Here is a 23,111-nt window from a genome sequence, read left to right as displayed (position 1 = left end):
AGTCTTGTATTTTTTCCATTGAAAGAACCAATTACTAAATCAGCTTTCGATGTTGACATCTTACATGCTTTTATTTATTACAAAAATGCAACTTATTTTATTAAAATTTATTGTATTATATTACTAAAATGTTTAAGAACATTTTACCCACTCTCATGCACACAAAATTGCTCTTATATTCGTTGCTAACATTACGATTAGATTCTAATCCCTCTATTTCTTGCATTTCTTGCAAATAGCAGCTGAAGCCACACAGATCCAATGTATATTCTGAATTTTAGAATCTCAGTCTTACACTTCCTTTGACAGTAAATCTAATAGTCTTTCACATCAAGTGAAATGCAGATTTACCACCAGTTTCAACAGGAGCAGTACTGAGTAGAAACCTCAGTCCTTCCTTTATAAACAAGCTATATCCACTTTTAATTTTGTTTATTTTTAGTTGTAAAAGTTGAAACAATGATTGATATATATAATCTCTACTTCAAAGAGAAAGCATCAGGGAATAAATGAAAATTAAATGTTCTTTGATTTTGCCTAAAGCTCCTATTAAATAAAACTAGTTATGTATTTTTTCAATGTTATGCACAATATTATTCTAGAAAGACTCAAATATGTATTATGAGAAAGAAACTAAACAAAGCAGTTATCAAGGGAGATGAAGTGCCTAGGAACATATTTACTATAATACAGATACTTATTTTGTTGAGTGAAATTGTAGTGCACGCTTTTAAATTAGAAGATTGCAAAAAAGAAGATGAAAAGAAAAAATAACTAATGTGAAACTATCATGGTTCTTGCATATATTGTATTATAACATAAGTTCATAATAGATTTACAAGTCATGTTTTTAAGGATCATTAAGGTATTCCTTTCAGGAATTAAACTGAGACCAGAAAGAGAAAAAGAGATAAAAGATTTTCCTAGTGTAATTTTTTATGTATTCATTTTGGATAATTAAAAAACCTTGACAGTTTGTATGCAGGATCCTATGTGCTTATAGAAAAATGTAAACCTTTAAAGAATGGTTTCATCTTTTCTGAATTTGTAAATGTATGTATCACTTTGTTTACAGGTGGAGATTTTCCAGAAGATTTTTCAATATTAATGACAGTGAAACCTAAAAAGGGTATCCAGTCCTTCCTTCTGTCTGTCTACAATGAGCAAGGAATTCAGCAAGTAGGTGTTGAAGTTGGTAGATCCCCTGTCTTCCTGTTTGAAGACCAAAATGGAAAACCTGCCCCAGAAGACTATCCTCTTTTCAGAACAGTCAACATTGCTGATGGCAAGTAAGTGTAAAGTATTAAGATGAAAAATAATAACACAGACCACTGTATAGGTGATTATGGTCTTTACAAAAAGCTATCTTAAATATTTAAATAAATCAGTAACACAATTTCCAGCTAGTTGGACTGCTGTGGTACAAAATCAGAGAACCTTTGCAGCAGAATACAATTCCAGCTTCAAATATAAGCTAAGTGTATACAGCTACAAATGTAGACAAACCACCTTTCTTATTTGCCATTTCTATAAATCAAGAGTGAAGAAATAGTCATAGAAGTTAACCCACCAAAACTAAAGTTATGAAGATTCTTCCTGTGCAATATAGAAAGAAACTCTGTTTTCAAAAGGACTCAAGGAATAGTCTCACTAGAAGGGCTGTCTTGTCCATTTGAAGGTGATAGGCAGAGTGGAGACAAGTTGACAAGACAGCATAGAACTTCTCCTATCAAAACAGCAGATAAATAAGATGGTTTAAGATGTCTTTATATAAGGAAATCAGGGAAGAATAAGCTGGAGAATTAATCTGAAGTGCTGCAAGGACTTACACTGAACCCTCAGTAAAGGCAATTAATCTCAAACACCTATTGCGTTATTAATGCAGTTGTTAATTTTTGGTACCTAACTTCCCTTTGTAGACAAGAAGTCATTCTCTGGGAATGTCATTCTAGTGCTTGTAAGTGAACATTCATTCTTTCAAAGGCTTTTTATTTATTGTGCTTCAGTCCAGGAAGAGCAGCCTCAGTCTTCAGAGATACGCAGAATGAAATTTTATTAAAGCAAAACAAATCAGTAAAAAAGGAAGGGAAAAAATTCAACTATAATGAAATACATTTATCAAGTAATAAAGGATAAAAAAGTAATTGTCTTCTAGCCCTTTTATTACCAGAGAATGGAATTATACCATGAAACCTAAACCTGATGCATTTCCCTAGCAGGAGGAGTGATAAAATAAAGCAGCAAACTTTTTTTTTTTTTTCATTGACTTCCTCTAAATAACAAAGCTTTGACATGGATTTCAGAATTTCACTTAAAATGCTGTGAAACTCATAAAAATGAAGAAATCAAAATGAACTTGGTTTGGTGCAATTTCCTGCAGTGAGACTATAAAACGTCTAAATAACTGGAGTCCATCCTATCCACAGTGAGCTATGTTTTCATGCTTTCAGCTTCTACATGCTTTCAAAAGATAGACCAACAATTTTCTTCTGACTCGGCTATTTTATGAAAGATCTAGGACAACAATCTTCATCTTAAAATGAGATATATTTTAGAAGTGTAAACAGTGTAATGTGCCTGAGGATGCATGGACAGTTTGCTTTTGTAATGATAATGTTCAACCGCGTTCCAGAGAAAACATGGAATTAGAGTTCTGGCCCAGTGATACTGTTTAGCAGTCAGATTCCATTAGCTTCGAGGCGTTCCTTTTGATATACGGAAGCTCTTTGTAACAATGATCTAAGCTGTCTCTCTGATTTAGACAACACTAGTGCCACAAATGCCAACTAAAATAATTTGATTCCAGCCTTCCTCTTACCAGTCACTAGTATGACATACTTTGACGCTTTTTGCCCTGGTCCATTGAAGATTCTTTGATGTTTTGCTCCATGTTAGACTACAGAGTGGCTTGCTCTTGCTCTTAGATATTGAAGTTGTCATAGCAGAGAGGCTCACTAAATTAATGTGGTCTGTCATGATAATAAAGTCTCATAAAGAACGTAGTATAGTTGGGCAAATTGTACAAAACTTTATTCTCAAATGTCTCTAAAACAAAATCGTTTGCCAATATTCTGAATCACTTCATTCACTTTTTGGTGAATATTTATGTAGGCAAAGCTATTGGTGCAGGAATGTTGGCAAGCATTTCTAAGTATATGTATCTTGAAAAGCATCTATGTTGGAACTGTTGCAGATCTTTGAAAAATCTCTATAGCTGTCGGATACATTCAAATAAGCAAAAGAACATGGTAAAATTTTGGTGATTGATCACAGAGAACAAATAGTAAAATATAAATAACAAAGAATAAGCTGCTGGATTAAATATATTTGCACAAGTAATTTCTTAAGCAATTTGGAAAATCAAACACATTCATAAAAGTAAAATCTGCTGTCAGATCGTTCAATCTAATAACATGTAAACTGTGCACTCACTTCTAATTTGAGTTTACTAATGTTCTCTAGGTAAAGCTTCAGAGAAGGTCAGCTTGAACTTCGTCTTATATAGGATATTCACAATGAGCTATGGATTAGATTCCTTTGTACTAAGGGACAGAAGTTATATAGTGAATAGACAAAACATTGTGTACATTTGTGTGCGTATGAAAGAAGGAAATAGAGACATTTAAAATTTTATTTGTGACTTGATCGGTGCACAATCTGCAATAAAGTGTCTTGATAAGAACACAATGACCTAGTTTTAAAAACATAAATGACAGTAGAATTATGTTGGTGTTTTGTTTTTTTTTTAATAGGTGGCATCGAGTAGCTATTAGTGTGGAGAAAAAAAGTGTTACAATGATTGTTGACTGTAACAAAAAAACTACAAAACCACTTGAAAGAAGTGACAAAACAGTTGTGGACACCAATGGCATCACTGTTTTTGGAACCAGGATTCTGGATGAAGAAGTTTTTGAGGTAAGAATCAATACTGAACAAATGGAATTGAGTGATTTTGTGTTGAGTGAGGTGCTTAGTGCAAATTGGAGTTAATTTTTTAGGGCAAAAACTGGTATAATGTAGAAACTTCAATTTATAGAACCTGGTAGGATAGGCTAAAATAAAAGAGAAGTAAAATAGGGAAGTGTCTCTATTGTTGGAAGATATGATGCATTTTTCTGTTCTTTAGATTATGTTGTATTTGGAAGGGGCTTGCTTTTTTTGTCTTTCTGCCTAATATTGAGATACCTGAGATATTTAGGAGAATTAATCTGGGAAAGTTGAGTAGTATGATACTGAATGATTTTAGTTCTGTCTCTCTTAAACATTTACAGATATTTGTGCATGCTAACAGTATTTGAGAGAGGGGGAGAAGGACCTGGAAAGTTTTCTGTGTAATATGAATCCCTTATATTGTTTATCCCACTTATTACTCTTTCCAGTAACTGGAACATACTTTGGCAATAAGGACATATATATTTCCATCATTTACTGGCCAAGAAGTACATATAGGAAGGGTAAAATGCCCCTAAGGAAGTATGTGACTGCCAATCATGAGGCCTTTCTAGGTAGAATCCTTATGTCAACGACTATTTTTACAGACTAATAATAAAGCTTCTCTAAATGTACACTATTGAGTTTCTTTTATAATATTGCTATACAACTCAAAACTGTCAAATTTAAATTACGACTGAAAAAGAAGAAAATACAGATCAGTAGTTAACTTACTTCATATACAGAACATCTGTGCTCCATAAATATCCAGAGTTGTAATCTTAGCTTTAAGCAGAGCATGTGCTTGAGAAGCTGCATGGGTATCAAGAGAGGAAATAGGAATTTTGAGCGTAACACTGTGGCATTGTTGTCTTTCATTTCCATGGACATGGTGAGACATGAGACTTTTGGATGGGGAAATTTCTGGGATGATTTAATGGGTTGACCAGTATGATATGTTCAGTATTCACAGCCTAATTTACCTGTGGTCCCCAATACAGTTTGCACATCTGAGGGACATTATTTTCCATTTGAAGATGAATTCGACAGATGCCTTATCTGGGATGGGACAAGAATTTTTGGTCTCCACATGGGATAATTACTTTCAGTTTTCATTTGTATTTCTTTCTTAGGTCAGACACTGAATTCCACAATATGTGAATTTGGCAATGAATTGTCAAAATATATGCAATGTTAATATACATAAGCAAAAAGACTTCAGAAAAAAATGCAATAGAAATATATGAACTACTGATATTTGTTAGCGTTTTACAAGATTTTTAGATTCTAATAGAAACTAGGGCAACAGGCCTTGGCTTGTTCTTGCGAAGTTTGTAACCATTTTAAAAGTTGTCAAGGAGGGAGGTACACAATAACTAAACATTGGTGTTTGGTTTGTTTTACTCAGTGCAATTGCTAAATAAAAAGACCTGTCTGAAGTTTCATAGATGCTGAAATGATTGTACATAGCTGTTTGAAAATAAGTACAGTTGTTGATGAGATGTTCATGAAGGGTGATATTTGTTTTAATCATTTTCATGAAGTAGCATGTTGAATAAGAGAAGCATGCTAGGGGCCATTCATGTCTGAAGTTGCTGACTATTATGATATTGTATCTATCTGTCCTCCATATTTTGAACAGTTTTAAATATTAAATCCTCCAAAAAAATGTTAAAGAGATATTAAGACCATTCCCATAGGAATACAGAAGGAGCATAGGCTATCTAAGGGGTAAATAAAATGATAGTTCCAAAAATTTTCTGCTGTGTCGTTCTTCTGTCACAAAGGTTATTAGCCACTCAGAAAGAAAGGTGAAACTTTGTATCATGACAAAGAGTAACTATTTTAAGGCAAAATAATTCCTACTCTAGCAGTTCCTCCTCAGTGATAATTTCCTCAATCCATACCTTTTGCAGTTGTATATACAATTCCCTCCACTCTTTCAAGCCCTATAAAGGAAGAAGAGATAGGAAGGGATGTGGTAGAATGCAATTATTTTTTGGTATGCAACTGTTGGAAGAGTCAGTAAGGTTGAATGAACACATACTTAACAAATTAAAATTGGTACTTAAAAATCATAATTAACAGATTAATTGAAGAAACCCAAAAAATAACCCTACATTTTTCTTGAAGTCAAACTTATATCCTCATGTCTGTGCTGACTTCACATAACTTTAACAGAATTTGCTACGATGACTTAAATAAAAACACTTTTCTCTGAGGGTTTTTGTCATTTGTTGAAGGATAAAAAAGGAAGCTAGTGATCCTTTGTCAAATTTTTCGCTGAAATCTTCAACATTGACATGGCAAGTCAGTGCTTCAATTCCAGCTGAGACCCACTAAGAAGAAAGATGGCTTTGGACTCATAAAAGAATCATAGAATAGAAGCATAGAATCATTTAGGTTAGAAAGGGCCTTGAAGATAATCGAGTCCAACCATTAACCTAGCACTGCCAACTCCACCACTAAACCATGTCCCTAAGCACCACAGCTGCCTGTCTTTTAAATGCCTCCAGGGATGGGGACTCCACCACTTCTCTGTGCAGCCTGTGCCAATGCTTGACAACCCTTTCGGTGAAGAAGTTTTTCCTAATATCCAACCTAAACCTACCCCGGTGCAACTCGAGGCCATTTCCTCTTGTCCTGTCACTTATTGCTTGGGAGAAGAGACCGACCCCCACCTCGCTACAACCTTCTTTCAGGTAGATGTAGAGAGCGATAAGGTCTCCCCTCAGCCTCCTTTTCTCCAGGCTAAACAGCCCCAGTTCCCTCAGCCACTTCTCATAAGACTTGTGCTCTAGACCCTTCACCAGCTTCGTTGCCTGTCTTTGGACATGCAAAGAAATCGTGCAGCTGTCTGTAAAGTCAGTTTACAGGCTGAATCTTAACATTCAGCACTGAGAACAGCAACATTTCTACCATTTGTAACATCAGTGTACATCTCTGTATTCCTTCAGTGATTAGGTTTCCTTACTTAACTGGTTGCACCCCGTATTCTCTTGTTTTATTCAGAGAAATCAGTTACATTCTTGTAAGGCTGTTCTTGTAATTGCTGGGAGTTTAGGTTTAGTCTGGAGTCTCTTACGTAGAAGCTTACAGTCTTTTGGGATAGGTTTCTGCTTTCTCTTTTACTGTACAGCCACCATGGGTACATTTATACCTATGTTCATTTATTTGAATCTTTAGCTAGAAATGTGCATATTGAAAATAGGCAATTAGAATGTCCCTCAAAGTTTAAACAAAGTACTGTGCCATGTATGGTTTTAATGATATGTGTCCTTCAAAGTCTGGCCAAGCAAAACATAATCTAGTTCTTTATGAGTTTGTCTCATGTTATCCTACTCTCTAAACAGCATTCTTTTTGTTTCATTAGCAAGACCTTATCTATCCTTTAGCTACTGCTGCTACAATTTCCAAAGTTTGGGGTTGTTCCCTGAAATTTGTCTCCTGATTGTGTCTTAAATGTTCTGTTTCTCTCTTTTGTGGTAGCACAGAGTGATGCTTGGTGGTTCCATGGCTCTCCTTGGCAGTATTTCCGTGTTGTGAACCCTGCTGTATCTTGAGACCATAACAGGCACTGAGGAAACACATAACACAATGTGTCTTATTTTATGTGCAGAAAATTCCAGAAATGAACTTATTTAGCCATGACATTAGATTTAAGTGTTTAAGACTTGAAACTGTGTAAGACAGACTTTCCATATGACATTTGACGCCTTTATTAGCTTACGTGTAGGAAGCACGTAAAAAGAAATAGCTAAGTGTATAGTGACCTGTTGGAATTCACAGCATATTGTATCCATGCATCACAAAGGCTGTTTTATCTTGGGTAATAATGATGTTTTTAGTCCTAGTAAGCCAATGATTTGATTACAGGATCTGTGGAGCACTCTTCGATCTCCTCAAACTGAATGGAAATTCAAAATATGGAAATAATGAACCTGTAGATAAATATAATGAAATCTTAGGCTTCAGTGACCTACTAGTTAAAGATGCCAGGGTTTCTTCTGGTCCTGAACCCATTCATACAGCATAACACAACTGCACAAAAACCAGTTGCCTCATTAAGGTAATTCACTCCCATTGAAAGCAGAGTTCAGCACTGTCAGAATCAGTGCTGTAAACAATTAGATACATCGTATGTTCCTGTTCCCTTAGAGGGTACATCTAAACCTCTATGAATTCTTGTGTACACATGAGTCAGAAATAGATACTATTGCGTGACATTATCCCGACCTCCTGACAACCTGATTGTATATTTGGAAAAAAGAATTACTTCTTCGGTCATATTGCTCTGACATATTTGCATGGACCATTTATTTAGAATCCTCAGAACAAATATTGCTCCTAGAAGCAATATTTCACACTTATTTTAAAACAGTGCTACATCACAGTGGATCAGATACTCTTCTTTGTTTCTGTGTTATTTTAAATTTGTAATACGACAAAATTTAATGAAATTAAATTCTTGTCTATTTCCTTTTCTTTTTTCTGTTCCTAATATTGACTTCTGTTTTCTAGGCAGTTCTCCCACCTTTGCTCTGATTCTGGCAGTTTGACTATTGCTAACACAACAATATGTTATAGTACACTGGGAAATTTTAAATGCATACGTTTTAATCAGTTTGACATGACTGCTTTGATGTAACTTTCCTATGCTGGTGATCAATAATTTCTGAGTAAGTAAGCATACTAGGTGTCCAGAGATCACCAGTGAAAGAAGAAAAGGGCTGATTAGTGTCCTAAGAGCAGGATAAATGACTACCTCATTTGCTATTTTTGTATATTCAACAAACATAATATTCCTTGGTAAGTTTACCTACTGGTGCTAAAGCTAAAAGGCATTTTTTAGTATTGCTCTCAGAAAGATCTTCTATTTTAGCTTTAAAAGCAAGATAAAAATTATCTTAAGTATTTTCCAAATCTTGGGGGGGGGGGGGGGGGGGAAGTGTTTTATATGAAGAAATTCTAATTTGGAGTTGCCTGCTGCTCATTTCTGAATGTAAGTGCTGATCTGAGATTTTATGACATCATGCTCAATGAATATGGAAATCCATATGATGTCACAAACCAGATACTGAATACAAGCAAGCATTAAGCATCAAGTGCATACAAATGCTTGAGAAGGAAATTATAAACTGTGAATGTGTCTTAAAATAATAAAATTATGCTTTCTAGAAACTGTATTATTACTAACTGCCAAATTATAAGACCTTCATTTACACTGCTAAGCACTTGCTCACTGAAGTGGATCTATTGATATCAGTGGGATGAATTTGTAAATGCTTGTTTATGAAAGACTGACACAGTATACCTCAAACTTTTAACCTGTGTCATTTGAAATTAATCTCTTCTGTGTTTTCATATACATAGTGCAAGAAGGGCTGGTTTGTAAGTGCTTGCTGCAAAGAAGGGAATTCCTACAATAGCATACAAAAAATAAAAAAAAAATAAAAAAAAAAAAAAGAAAGAAGAAATTAGTCAGATACTGGTACATGGCACCGAGTAAAAGAATTTTGAATTGTATTTATTGAAATATGATTGTAGCTTAAATGTTTGATAAATAACAGGGATCTTTTTATTCTTTGCCAGCTTTAAGAATTTGTCGCTCCTCATTTAGTACTGTTGGTGTGAACAATACGACAGTTCTTTACAGTAAACATTTTATAATAAGTTAATAACTAACAGAGTCTTTATGCAGATATTTCCCTATAGAGACTTTTTTCCTTCAAAACTCCCCACGTCAGACCAATACAATGATTTTTAGGCCCTGTGCTGTAAATGAGTATAACAAGACAAAACCTGGTGTATGTACGACTCTCATTTAAAGCCAATGAAATCTTTAACCGCATACAGTTTATGAGATTAAATCTTTGCAGTAATCCTTGTTAATGAAGAGTTTAGATTTTGATACTAGTCATTAAGCCATTTTCATGAAAAAAGCATTCATACACTTATGTACAACATAGGATTCCTTTAAATAGCCTGAGTGAGCAGTTGAAGACAGAGTGATAGTACCTTAACAGCAATATGATTTAACTTACAGATCCTTTCAGTTGAGTAACCATCCCTCGCATATCTGTAAGCATGGAAAGTCCAAGTGTGCAAGTGCAGAAAGGCCATTCATCTGTGTGCATACTCCATGAAGAAGGTAGCAGTAGCAGAATGGTTAGAGCTTTTACTGGCTGACCAAAATTGCTGTATGGCTAAAGTAGAATAAGGAAGTTAGCCCAAAGTAAAACTCCCCTAAAGGCATATAGTGTGAATGATGTGTCATCAGTGTCCTCTGTTTCATACTGTCCTGTTGAGCTGCACTACTAGCTCATGTAGACATAGCCAAAATGATTCCCATCATATGTCACATTTAGTGATTGCTAGTGACTTACTAAATGCTTAGTGTCAGTCAGACTAAAAAGTAACGATGTTTAACATGAATGGGACAGAAACCAAAAATGCAATAGGTTCCAAGCTATCAACACCAGAGAAGTGGCCAACTTCCAGCACTGGGAGGAAAAAAGGCAACAAAAAAAATAAAAGCAAAACAAACAACTTTTCCATTTCAGAGGCACCTCATGAAACCCCAGCATTTTTTACAAAAGCTTCCTATTTGACTTGTTTTGTTTGGCTTTTTTTTTTTTATCTGAAAGAGTGGTGATTTGGTGTTTGTTATTTTTTTAATAGTAGCTCTGGTAATTTGTTGGAGTTCAAGTTCATTTTCAAGGAATATTCCCAAGAAGTAAAAGAATGGTCATTTAACTAAACTGTTTGTAATTACATTTAAAATTAACCACCTGGACTCAAAAAATGCTGCCTGTTATATCAGCTCCAGCAAATTTTACAGATAGGATTATCACCTCATTTAATATTGTGTGGAATACATTTAAGTTTTAAAGGACAGCTGTAAATGAGGTTTCAAAGACAAATGACAATGCAACAGATTTGCAGGTCTTTTATCAAGAGAACAGGATGCCGTTGGTAACGTGTGCATGTGTCTGCGTGTGCTATGTACACGTGCTGTATATACAGGCATTGTAATAAAATCTGATCTCTCAGCCAAGAATTTCAGTAGACTTTGGTCTGTGAATAGCTGTGTTTGGAAGGTTAAAAATTATAATTGGTGTATCAACCTATTTCTTAACCAAGCTGAATATATACTACTATACCCACGGAGTTTCAAAGAATCAGGAAGACATTGATTTCTATGGAAACTTTGACCTGTACAGAATTCTGCTTTCACAATTTATTACTTTTACAGTGCTTCAGTCTGGCAGACTCTGAATATCTTTCTCTAGCTATATTATGCAATGGGCCTCGGTTATGGAATATTATATTGAAGGCCCCTGGAATTCTTCAATCCCTCAAATCTTTGCAGGAAGATTAAATGAATTCTGCAGCAGGTTCTTCTAAATTCTATAGTAGTAATATCCAGGATGTCTAGACTCTTGGAATCTCTAGTTGTACTGTCACATAACTAATTAGAGAAGGTTGGCACATAAGCACAGGTTAGGGTTTCTGATGATTTACTGAAGAGTCCACTCTGTAATTCTTAGGCTTTAGTCATCATACGAAAATGAAAGATACTGATGTTTTTCTCCTGAGTTGATCTAGTGACTGGTTTTCCTATGCTTTTATCACCATTTAGGTAATCGTCTTTAAAATCTAATTATCCTTATAAGAACATAAGAGGTACTCGTTTTATCCAGAATATGAATCAGAAGGATGGTATTCTGCTAATACTAACCCTCCCACTCTATTTGTGGAAAATCTTTCTGAACCTCTAATATATAAGTAAGACATTTAAGTAATTGCTGCATTATTTTTGATTAATTTTTTTTTTGTCAAGCTGGGAAGAGAACAATAAGCTTTCTCCTAATGAAATCACTCTAGAAAATCTCATTATTTTACAATAAGAAACTACAACTTGAGTTCTCAGGTCTGGTCCGGTCAGATAGTTACGTAGCATCCTAGTTGTGCAACTACCAAGAAAGATCACTTGTTCTTTGAAATAATTTTTTTTTTTTTAATATTTTGAATAATTTGTGAAGTTTGCTTCTGTGGAGAGGGTCCTGCAGAGCTTCTCAAGTAATGCTTACCTGTTATGCCCTGGACAAAGGTCACTTTCACCTGGTAGGGTTATTGGTTTATTAAGATTCTTGGGAAAGAGGTATCCCAAAAACCTGTCTCTACATCTGAACTGTTGGAGGTTCTTGTAGAACTAGGGAACAACACCATAAAATTTTAAATACTGGAAAAAAACAGTAATTTCAGCACTCATTCCTTCATATATTGCCCTTACAGCCTTGTAAGAATTCATACTTTTGCCTTTTTAACAATGCTGGCAGGTGACACTAGTGATGTCTTTTATCAATGATAGAAACTTCTAGCTGATAAATAGACTATAAATGGACTGCTTTATGGTTGTACTTCTCTAATACACTGTATTTAGAAAGCATTAGTAAGATTACATAGTTAAAAGGAAAAGAGAATGTTTCAAGAAGAGGGATAGAATCTAAGAGTTTTTATGAAGTCACAATTAAGATAATAAGCAGCCATTAACATTTATTGCTTATAATGATAAAATAATCCATTCCTTACTTCTCAGGCCCTCAATGATTTACAGCATTGAGAAAATCTGATACCATATCTAACTCGAGATTTTCCTTATTCTGATTTCTGCTGTGGAATCTAAGAAAGGCTCTAAAAAGGTGGAATCCAATATAGTAATTACTACCATGAGGCTACCTAAAGCAATAATTACATCAAGAGAAAGTCAGTAAAATTGGAAAGAGAACTTGGTAGTCTACTGCTTTCCTGCAAATTGGGTCTCCATTTTCCTTTTTTGTTAGTCAATGATGTATTTTTTCAGTTTTGCAAATTGTTTTCGTATCAAGAGGCTATGTTTTCAGTGCAGGTACCCCACCTTGTGCATTGTTACTTAGTGAGGTGTGTTTTTCAACAAATCCTGGAAGTGTGCATACACACAAACTTTCTTATTCTAGAATGTCACTGTGGAATGTCTGTGAGATGCACAGAGGAATTTTCAAGGACTGAATTCACCACACACTTCTCATTCTTAGCTGGGCTGTTCCTGGTTGTAGAACAGTTAATTTGAGTGAATGTCTGTGCAGCTGTTCCAACAGGCAGGCATTCAAATGATCTGAGCATATTCTCCTTGTCACTCTGTAGCCTGGTTCTCCACATTTGCTATGGCATGCTACAAAGAAGCGAATGTTTCCTCAGATCTAATTAACTCCTTTTAATAGTCTTGGAGGATTCTGCAAAGAATAGCTTATTTGGGAGGATACCTTTTAGGACAATGCTACAGAAGTAATCCTTCTGTACCATGTTTTCATGCTAGGCATAACTGGTGGGCAAGATATTTTGTGATTCTCAGGCAGCTTTTTTCATATAACCATGGCGCTGACTCAAAAGCCTCTGATTTTAATTATGAGCACATTCCCAAAATAGAGAGAAATTAAAATGTTCATAGACTTTAACTATTTTATTCCCTATTGAGATGAATTACTGAACTATGCATTGACTTTGTGAGTTATGGGTTGGCTTTGACAACAACTTAGTGTCTATTTCAATAAAGTATTTATGATCCAAACTAAATATTAAGACTCCAAATTGATCTGTTTTACTTACAAGTGGTACTTGGGTGCTTAACACTAGGTATGCTTGAATACTTTGCTGGATGTTCCCTTCACCTCTGGGCAACTAAGGCAGAGACCTAGCTCTCGGCTTTCTCATCCCTAATATGCGAGTAATGTTAAATATCTGATAAGCACTGTTTAAAATACATTGTATCAAGTGTTATCCAGGATAAAAAATTGTTATAAGGCAGCAGATTTTTCTTCTTAAGTGCTAAATAGGCTTTTAGCACTTTTGGGGGAAAGTTTAAGCATGCACATTGTTACAAGTAATAAGATGAAAAAGTGGCTGTGTATCTGTCTTGACACCTCACCACAAGTTCTCTGCCTCTGCCTTCTACTGTCATCCCACTTATCTCTGACATCAAATCATGGTGGAAGACTCGCTCAGCAGAGACATCAAATATTTGACTTGTATAACATGGTATATATCATCTGTCAACTTTGTGAAATTGCCTGAGCAGTCTTTCCCAACAAAGATGGTTGTGACAATTTCATATGGAAGGAAATAGAACTAATCTATATAGACAGCTGCCTTTTGTACTTTTTTTTTCTCTATGCACTTTTCAGAGTACTTCAAGGATGCTCAGGTGTATTTGTAAATTTTACTCTCTTCTCCTGTCTCCTTCCCCACCTTTGTTCTCCCTCTCTTGCTTTCATCATTCTATCCTATGAGACTTCCTTTTTTCCTGCAATTTTCATATGAGTAACATTGTGCACATATGCATGTGTGTTCAGATACCTCAGTGTTGTTTTAGAGACCAACTGTTAGAATTGTTAATAACCCATGACTCCATTTATCCATATTTTCATTTAAAGTTCATAGGACTTGTGCAGGTAGTGCCTTATTTATGACTCCAGGTTGTGAAGTATGGCCACATTAAGTATTTGTAGTTTATTCCCAAAGAACTTTATAAAATTCTATTTCAGTCTCACAAAGTCAAGCAGTTAAAATAAAAAAATGTGTTTGTGAAGACTGAAGTTATTTTGTGAACAATTCTCAAAGAGAAGGAGTGTAGATTTGCCAAACAGATACCTTAGAATAATAACTAAATCACAATAATGAAACCTGCAACAATATATGTGGAATTTCGTGTTCCGAGATGATCGACCTGATCTGAAATGAAAAATCTTCACTGGCTAGTGAAACAGCACTGCCAATACATCACATACAAATACTCAAAGAAGCCATTTAATTAGCAAAGACAGAAAAATAAGAACAAAAAATAGAAAAACAATAATTTACTGGAAATATTTTTAGGGCAGATGTTGAAGGACAAAGAGGAAAATTCACATTTGAGATGCCGAATGTAAAATCAATCAGTTCCTCAATAAACTTCTCACACATGAATAGCCAGTAGCAATGTATGTATACTGTGCAAGGCTTCTGAGGGCCTCCCTCTATGTGGGCCCGTGACAGGCAGACAGGCGGGGCTGGGAACTACAGTCAATGGATCAGGAACAGCTTTAACCAATTTAGGGACATCTAAGCCAAGTGGTAACAGCATGCTGAGTGCTTCTCGCAAACACACAACCCGACAAAACCTAGTGCCAAAATTCCATGACATTCAAGATCAGCACAAAGCAAGCTCCAGAATACTGGCTATATTCCCCCCGCCCCGGGTTCTCTTAGCATATCGTACTAAACAGCAGTAGTTTCAGGAGCAGTTCTGGCATTGCTCACACTAGCTGGCGCACTGTATACGTGGTGATCTGTATGGGCATCTCAGAAAGCCATGTGTGTTCGGGGCATATAGCAAGACGATAACCTGAGCTCAGCGGGGCGAGGACAGGGATTCTATACATCCATCTCTAATGGTTGTTCCAAAAGAGTTACCTCTTTTGACTTTCACTTGCTAATTCTCTCTTATTCCTCTGCTTCACTTAGTTTTAATTTGGCTGGTGAAAGAGGAAGGGCAGAGCACTTTGGAAGCACTTTGCTGGAGATGGGGGATGCATAGCCCAGGCTGACAATGACTGTACAAACCCCTCAAAGCACTCAAACTCTTGAGGGAGTCACGTAAAGAATCAAAGGGGGAATTTCTCTGTATGTATAGCAGGTTTTGTAGGAAGATGTCCAAATCAGGAAGCATTAGTGAGCTAAGGAAAATAAAAGAGACGGTCCAGAACCACTGGCAGGGGAACTTCCAGTATTTCTGGAAGCTTAAGAAAAGTATATTCCAACTCTAAATTAATCTGAGACGCACGAGTCTATAAAGTAAAATGAGAGTATTGTAAAAAACAGAGTTGTAATGTATAGCCATTATGTGCTAAGAAACTAAGTTTTTCATATTTTATGTTAAATAAGTTAGAAAAAAAAATTGTAGAGCTAGGAAAATTGCAGAAGATTGTTTGATTTTTTTTTTTAACTTTGAGGGTTTTTTGCTTCTTTCTGTGATTTTTCGTTTTGAAAGGAAGGAGTGTTGCAAATTATACTGTAGTATTTTAAAATATTCTCCAATTTTGTTAATTTGTTAAAGGTTACTGTTCTGAGAGATGTAAAGCAATTTTGGAAATACTGAGATAATTGTGAATTTTCCCAGCTGTGCATTTCCATCAGTTATGATATTTTCTCTTTAAAGACAAAACATGCACAGGTATACTAACAAAGTTATTCCTTTGCCCCTTTTTTTGGTAAAAACAAAATAAAATTACATTAGAAGTATAGAAAAGCTTAAAAATCCCCCCTTCTGGGGAAGTAGTCAGAGATTGAAGTTAATGGATTTTGACCAAGAACATGTGCCAATTTTCAACAACCTTATTTTTATGACAGCATAAGAAGCTCCTGAATGAGGAAATTTATAGTGGAAATGTTGGCAGGAATTTACCTAATGCTGTTTAAATGGTACCACTATGTTAAGAAATGCACTGGATACCAGACAGCTTTCTGTGGAAAATGATAAACATACAAGGTCTCTGTAGGGGACCTCAGCAGAGCCATTTTTATTACCCAGAATAGTGGGTCTCTTTACTGTGATGTTGTTTTTACACATGATATATGGGAATAGAGATGAAAATAACATTTGTTAGCTGTTAAAATTTTTATTTCAACATATTCTATAGTGTGTATTTACACAGTGCTTACTTAATTATTTTTTATTCCAATAACTGTGTCTCTGGTACAGCCTTTTTTATTTTATTTTCTCCCTTCTTTGAGAGTACAGATGTGATGCAAACTCTCAGAATTATACTGTTGATCACTTGCATGCTGGGCTGCATGCTGGTAATAGGAAGTGCCCTGAATTAAATCCTAGGAATTTAGACTGGTTCCCAGTGAAGAAGTAAACAAACAGCATGAAAATGACAGAGCAGGACCTTCCCACCCTCTCCTTTCCAAACCAGACAGCGTTTTAAGCCAGAATTTTGCACCTAGTCCATTCAGTATTAATTTGCATTGTTTTTCCATGTGAACAATAGTTAGGATGTTTTCCAGAATGGCAGCAGAAATTAAGTAGATATGTTATTTATAACCACAAATGTTCATATAATATCTAAGTATTATGTACCTAGTTTTGTTTTCTGATTGAAAACTCTGTACTTCTGATGAACTGTAGACAATCTTTGTTTTTGTTATTCAATCTGCATATGCTTTCCTGCAGGGTGAGATCCAGCAGCTGTTGATTATAGCTGACCCCAGAGCTGCATATGACTACTGTGAGCATTATAGCCCAGACTGTGATTCCCCAGTGCCCAATGCTGCTCAGGCTCAAGATCCTCAAGTTGATGAGGTGAGTAATCAGTCATGTATTACTAGATTTATTGCACATTAGTGGTTGTGCTGGATACAAGTTACCCAAGGAGCATTTACAGCTAAATGGCATGCATTGTTCTAGATATGAGGGAGGAAGGTTGCAGGAGTGCATTCATTTTTGCTGTCATTTTTGCTATCAGTGTCAAGCATTTGAAGGAACCTAGCACACTGGTATTTGAATAACCAGCATGCTCAATGACATTAAACTGTAATTTCTTAAAAAATGATAGCAGTATGAATTTGTTTAGTTGTACCTATTTGTTCTTCCTGTGTACGTTTGTGATTTCACTGATGCTGAGTACCATCAAATGCCACATTTGAAAGACATGGGAGCTTTGAGTATTCTGCAATTGTAAACTTCTTCTGCTAGAAATGCCATGTATTCTAATGAGCTGTGTCCAGTGTACAAATGCATGTGCACACAAAATTATTTCAGCCAGCTCCACTCGTAGCAGATAAATATCAATAGGGACAAAACAGAGCTGGAATTTTTCCCAGAAACACAAAAAATGTTTACAGAAACCATTTGTCACTGTAGACAGTTCTCACAGCCATAAACTGAGTAATTCACTGAGGGCAAGGTAGTTCCTCAGATTAGACCTCTGAGGGTCAGCAGTTGTATGTATTGTTGTACACATTCTGAATACTTGCATCAAACACTGTAAAGTGGAAAGCTTTTGCAAAATGTAACTAGCCTTAATTGAACTTGGCTCAGGACAGTTAGTATGCACTCGACTGTGTGTGATTTGACTGGTTATTGTAACTGATTGCTCAAGAGATCACCATTAAAAACTTGCTGAATTGTTCTCAGCTGCCTGCTTTGAGCCAATTTTGAGACAGAACTTTTTCTAAATACATGATAATTTTATTTGTTGTTACTACTTATTGTATCTGACTGAAAACTATGTCATCAAGTGACTAAGGTCCATAGGGCCCAGAACTTAGTTCAAAGGGACTCCCACATCCATTGCGTCAGAGGTATATTTCAAGATGTGTCAAGTCAATTACACATAGGCAGAGGCCTTTACACTACATTACAGTGCATGGAGTCTGGTCTCTTCGTGAGGACCCTGTAGGACCTTCTGTCTGTGTGCCTGGGTACCTGGATCTCCATGCACTATATTCCAAAACAGAACAGGCTGAAAGCATATTGTTGATATTTTATGGGAAGAAAATAAAAGATAGCAAAATAAAATCAATTTTTTTCTCATTATTAAATTTCAGAGAAAATTGAAATTGTGCTTGGAACTTTCCTGGGCTTTGCTGCTATGTGACTTAGCACTCTGATTCTTTTTCATTTCCTGTGTGAAGACCTGGAAGGTTTGAATAGGCTAGTGCTTTTCTACTTTGAAATAAGACTGAAGAGTAGTCCATCTAATGAACTCATCTTTGTGGGAAAAGGTTATTAAAATCATCCCTTTGTCTCTTTCTTGAAGAGGAATATATCTAAATACTTAAAATGCTTTAACTAAGTTGGGAGCACTGTCACCTCCAAACTCACATCAACTCCTAAGCAGGAGCTAACATGGCTTAGAGAGATTGCAAATGTTTGTTTGCTCTGGCCACCACTGATGGCAATGATGGCTCCTGTCCTTTAGTGTAATGCATGTGGACATGGCTTGGAGTCCACAGAAATTAGTTGGGATCAGACTGTAGATTCAAAATGTATTCAAGATGAAGAAGAATGAATGCTTGTGCTTGATTATTAGCAATGACTACTGATGAATTTTTAGAGCATAATACAATGTTTCTAAAGGAAGTAGAATATGAATAAAATAGCCCAGAGATTACATTCCTTTCATAATGGATGACTAGCTAAATCTCCTGCTGTCAAATATTATGTTTATACTACATCAAAGCTGTTTAACACTAGCATCAGTTGAGAGCACTCATTTGTAGATCAAAAGAAAAATAAGCCTGATCAAAATTATAAAAACTATGTACACATACATAGTTACATGCTCATCATAAAGAATTCCCAGTTTTATACTGCACATCTATTGAAAACAGTCTGTGAGCACCAAACAAAGAAAGGGAACCATAAAATCAAACAATTGGCGCTGTTCTCCTTGAGCATCCCGAGTAGAGATCATCTATAGCCTACTGCAACTGCCACTGGAGTCAGCAAACATCTTCTTGTTAGATTCAGCAGCCATTGCAAAAATGCTCTTGGGGTTAGTGTTTTTTAATGTGTTTTTCTAAGGCCTATTTTTTTGCCCTGTGATAACACATATAGTTGTGGGAGCACTTACAGAGAAAAAAGTAAATTAATTTGTCAAGCAACATTTTTAAATGAATTTGAAAAAATTTGAGAAGAGCTAAAAGATTAAAAAAATGGAGAAAACTGTTTGCTTCCATTTATTACTCTGAGTGGTGATTGAATCATTTTGCTTTCTAAACTAAGACACAATTTCCTTGTTGCTATCCATGTTTATATGTGTAACTTCGAATGAATATTCCCAGTGAAGTCAATGGATCTCTTTAGCATGTTGTGTAATAGTAATCTGGAATAATCATATCAGCAATACTACCAGTGTGATGAATATGCAATAGAATAAGTTACTAACTGAATTGCACAGAATTATAGAATTGTCTGCTAAATGATAAAAAAGCAGCTTGTTAAAGCAGGCTACTTCGTTATCTTTTGAGATGCAGTCTATCAAATCACATAGATAATTAATTTTAAGGAAATAAATGAAACAAGTCTTATTTAGGTACTGGAAGAAGTTACAGAAGATAGAAATGCTGATTTTTTAAAATTGTTGATTGCAAAATTAAATAAGGTGTTAAAAGATAAAAATAGAATTACAACCAGTCTATATGGAAAACAATGATTTCAAAATGCCTGATTGCACATTTTGAGATTACAAGTTTGATAGTAAATTCTGATAGAATTTATAGGCCTTTGTAAAGCTTCTGATTTGTCAACATATGATATGTGAATGAAAAAAAAAAGGCATTGTATGGCAAAGGTAAAATACCTGACAAACAGATTCAAATCTGTCTTATTTCCAAAATTACTATAAACTGAGACCTATCACTGAACTAACTTTTTAGTAGAGTTTCTTAGGAAGTGTGCTAGCATTATAGAAATGAGTGTAAAATGGATGCTATTAAAATTTGTCAGAGTCAATATCGTAGAGCAGTAAACGATGATAACACAACTAAAGGCAAAGTTACACACGTACAAGGAAAATACAGAAATGCAGGGCAAACATAGAGAACTAAGCAATATACACTGCAATACAGCCTGCTTGCATGGGTTAACAAAAGAACCTTTTGTGTGCAGCAGATTGTCCCCATCTGTGGGCTTCATCTGCTGCTATAGCAGTGAAAGCAATTTTGGGGATACATGACTTACCAGTCTGGGATACTAATCAAGCTGAAAGCCAACATGAAAAGATTACTGTTTAGCTAGATCGATTTCCTGGTTTGATCTCCCATGTTTTCACACAAACTCTTGTGATGGAAAGAGGGAAGAGACAACACGGGCTAAAGGCTAGCAGGTTTGTGTCTTTCAGTGTCAGCTTTGGCTTAAGCCAGCAGAAGCTGAAAATATTTGTTGGACAGTAGCCTCAAAAGATTCTGGTTATTAAAGTAGGGAAACAGTTTGTACATGAGCACTCAAAGCAAAACTGGCAAAAAACCACAGTGCATGTCTTGATTTGTAAACAAAGGAATAAGAATACAGATACTTCTCTGTATGCTGTTGGTTGAAACATATACTGTAACAACACATGCTGTCTTGGTGTTTAGTCACAAAAACAAATGTTGCAAAAATGGAAATTATTCAAATAAAAGCTACATAATCGTTGTAACTTCAGGAATTGGAAAACTTAATGTGTTTGAGTTGTCCACAATAATGACAAAAGCTTGAAACGTTGCTCAGCTTGCACATGCAAAGAACCTTCACAAAAAGAAAATACTGGCTGCAGATAAATGGGTGGGGGGAGAAAAGAAAGTAAGTTAGATAACTTCAGATAGGAAAAGATCTAGTAAAATTTTTAGGAATGAAAGAACAAATGACCAAAATAGTGTATCTCTAGATATCTTCAAGCCAAGTCCTTTCTAAAAGTTTTGGGAAATGTCATTTATACTTTAGTTGGCTCAGTTACAGGGTGACTGTAAGAAGTTTTGAAATCTGAAAGTATACAGGAGTTAGTCAAGGTGATCTAATAGTCCCTTCTGGCCTTACATCTCTGAGCCTTTGAATTATTGCAGACCAGAATAAGAAACTGATACTTGGCTTAGAGGAAAGAGACAAATTATGTGATTGCAGAGCCTGTTAACGTGTGTTTCCAGCACTGACTACAAAAAAACAAAGGAAGTGGTTGATTTTTGTCCGTGAAGTAGTAAATTATGTTTGTAGAGTTGCACCTAGGAAGCTGGATAGGATTTCTCTTGATATCGCACACCTTTGTAGTCTCCTGGCAAGTTCACAGCCTGGGAATGGAGTTATTCTGAAAAGTTGGATGATTTTTAGACCACTAAAGAAACATCTGGAGAGAAAGACTTGTCTAAGATGATGTAGGTTTAAAGGCAAAAGTGCTTTGTTTAACTAAGTGTAATCCTCATTGCTCTAGGCAGTGTTTTTCTGCAAAGGAGCAAGCAATCAAATACTCAACATTGTAGTTTTTGGGGCATTTCTTTCAATAGAAGTGCTGGCTTAAATGAGTCCTTTCCTTTTCTGTGGTCGTTTCCAGCCTATGCCATCTTTCCAGTAGAAATTGTTTATGCGTTTGTTGGGGGCAAGGTCTGAGACTTCATCTAGACTGAAAAGAACTTATCAACCGTAAAATGGGAAAATTGATGGACTATATGGTAGTGATCTTCCATTAAATGAGCCTGAGGATGCATGTCACATCATTGTAACATCAGGAGTGCAATATTTGCTTTTTAAAATGTTTGGGTTTGCCTCAAGACCTTAAGACCTTGACTTTGCTCTCATATGTAGGTTTACTGGACACTGATTTATAATCAGTGTCTTTACTGATGATACCTTAAGTGTTGCATTGAGATTTTCTTTTTCTTGTTGTGTTTTCTTTTTGCCTTAGCATCAGATTCAAATTGCTATTTGGGTGATGCAACAGAGAGGATTTCAATGCCTACTTTTTACTTGCAGGGTCCCTTCATCCCTGAATTAAGTGCTGAGGTTACCCTAAATAAAGCTCAGGAAGAATCAAGCATCTCACAATGGCCTTCACAAAAACAGCAAGCTATGAATAAAGGCATAGACTTAGCTAGCCCACAAAGGGAGGCCATATCTTAAATTCTACCCTTCTCTACAGGCTTACTCAGCTGTGCTATCCTGATCAGCATGCCATTCTCATACCTAACCAACGTCAACCTCCTGCATCCTCTTCCATCGCCTCTCCCTTCCTGTAGGGGTTGGGTAGGAGTGGCCTAAGGACTTCAAGACATAAGCTTTGGAGCTGAATGCTGTTTTTCCACTTCCATTTTAATTATATCAGTCTCTTTCTGGATCCGAGTAACCGTGATATAGATCTAAACAAGGTTTATTTATCTGGGTGATCTTTAACTACCTTTTGTGTACAGGCTCTTCAAAATCTGTTGAATTTGGCTGTTTGCCAGAACTGTGGGGCTTTCTGTGGGTGCTTCAGGCTAAGCCGTTAGAATAGAGATGCATGTGAGTGACATTCCTGTACAGAGTGCTTTTATTCCTCTTGTGTTTTGTTCCAACTTCATCAGACCTAAGTGTCATTCAGTCTGAAATTTGAAAATGGGAAAGCAATAGATTAATAGTAATATCCACACAC

The 23,111-nt window shown here is 35.8% G+C and overlaps 1 protein-coding gene across 2 annotated transcripts in view; it reads left to right on the top strand.

The window, feature by feature from the left end:
• The window catches only part of COL11A1 (collagen type XI alpha 1 chain), a 163,418-nt gene that overhangs the window by 22,381 nt on the left and 117,926 nt on the right, over positions 1-23,111 (top strand). For both annotated transcript variants that reach the window (XM_009468296.2, XM_087731724.1), the window contains exons 3-5: positions 1,076-1,289; positions 3,753-3,915; positions 17,183-17,311. In XM_009468296.2, the coding sequence (XP_009466571.2) occupies positions 1,076-1,289; positions 3,753-3,915; positions 17,183-17,311 (506 nt within the window). The remainder of the gene's footprint in view (positions 1-1,075; positions 1,290-3,752; positions 3,916-17,182; positions 17,312-23,111) is intronic.

This window comes from Nipponia nippon, unplaced genomic scaffold (genome assembly GCF_047370975.1).
Source record: "Nipponia nippon isolate SJK-2023a ecotype South Korea unplaced genomic scaffold, ASM4737097v1 scaffold_5, whole genome shotgun sequence".
Classification (NCBI taxonomy): Eukaryota; Metazoa; Chordata; class Aves; order Pelecaniformes; family Threskiornithidae; genus Nipponia; species Nipponia nippon.
This window is presented reverse-complemented; position numbering and strand designations above follow the sequence as displayed.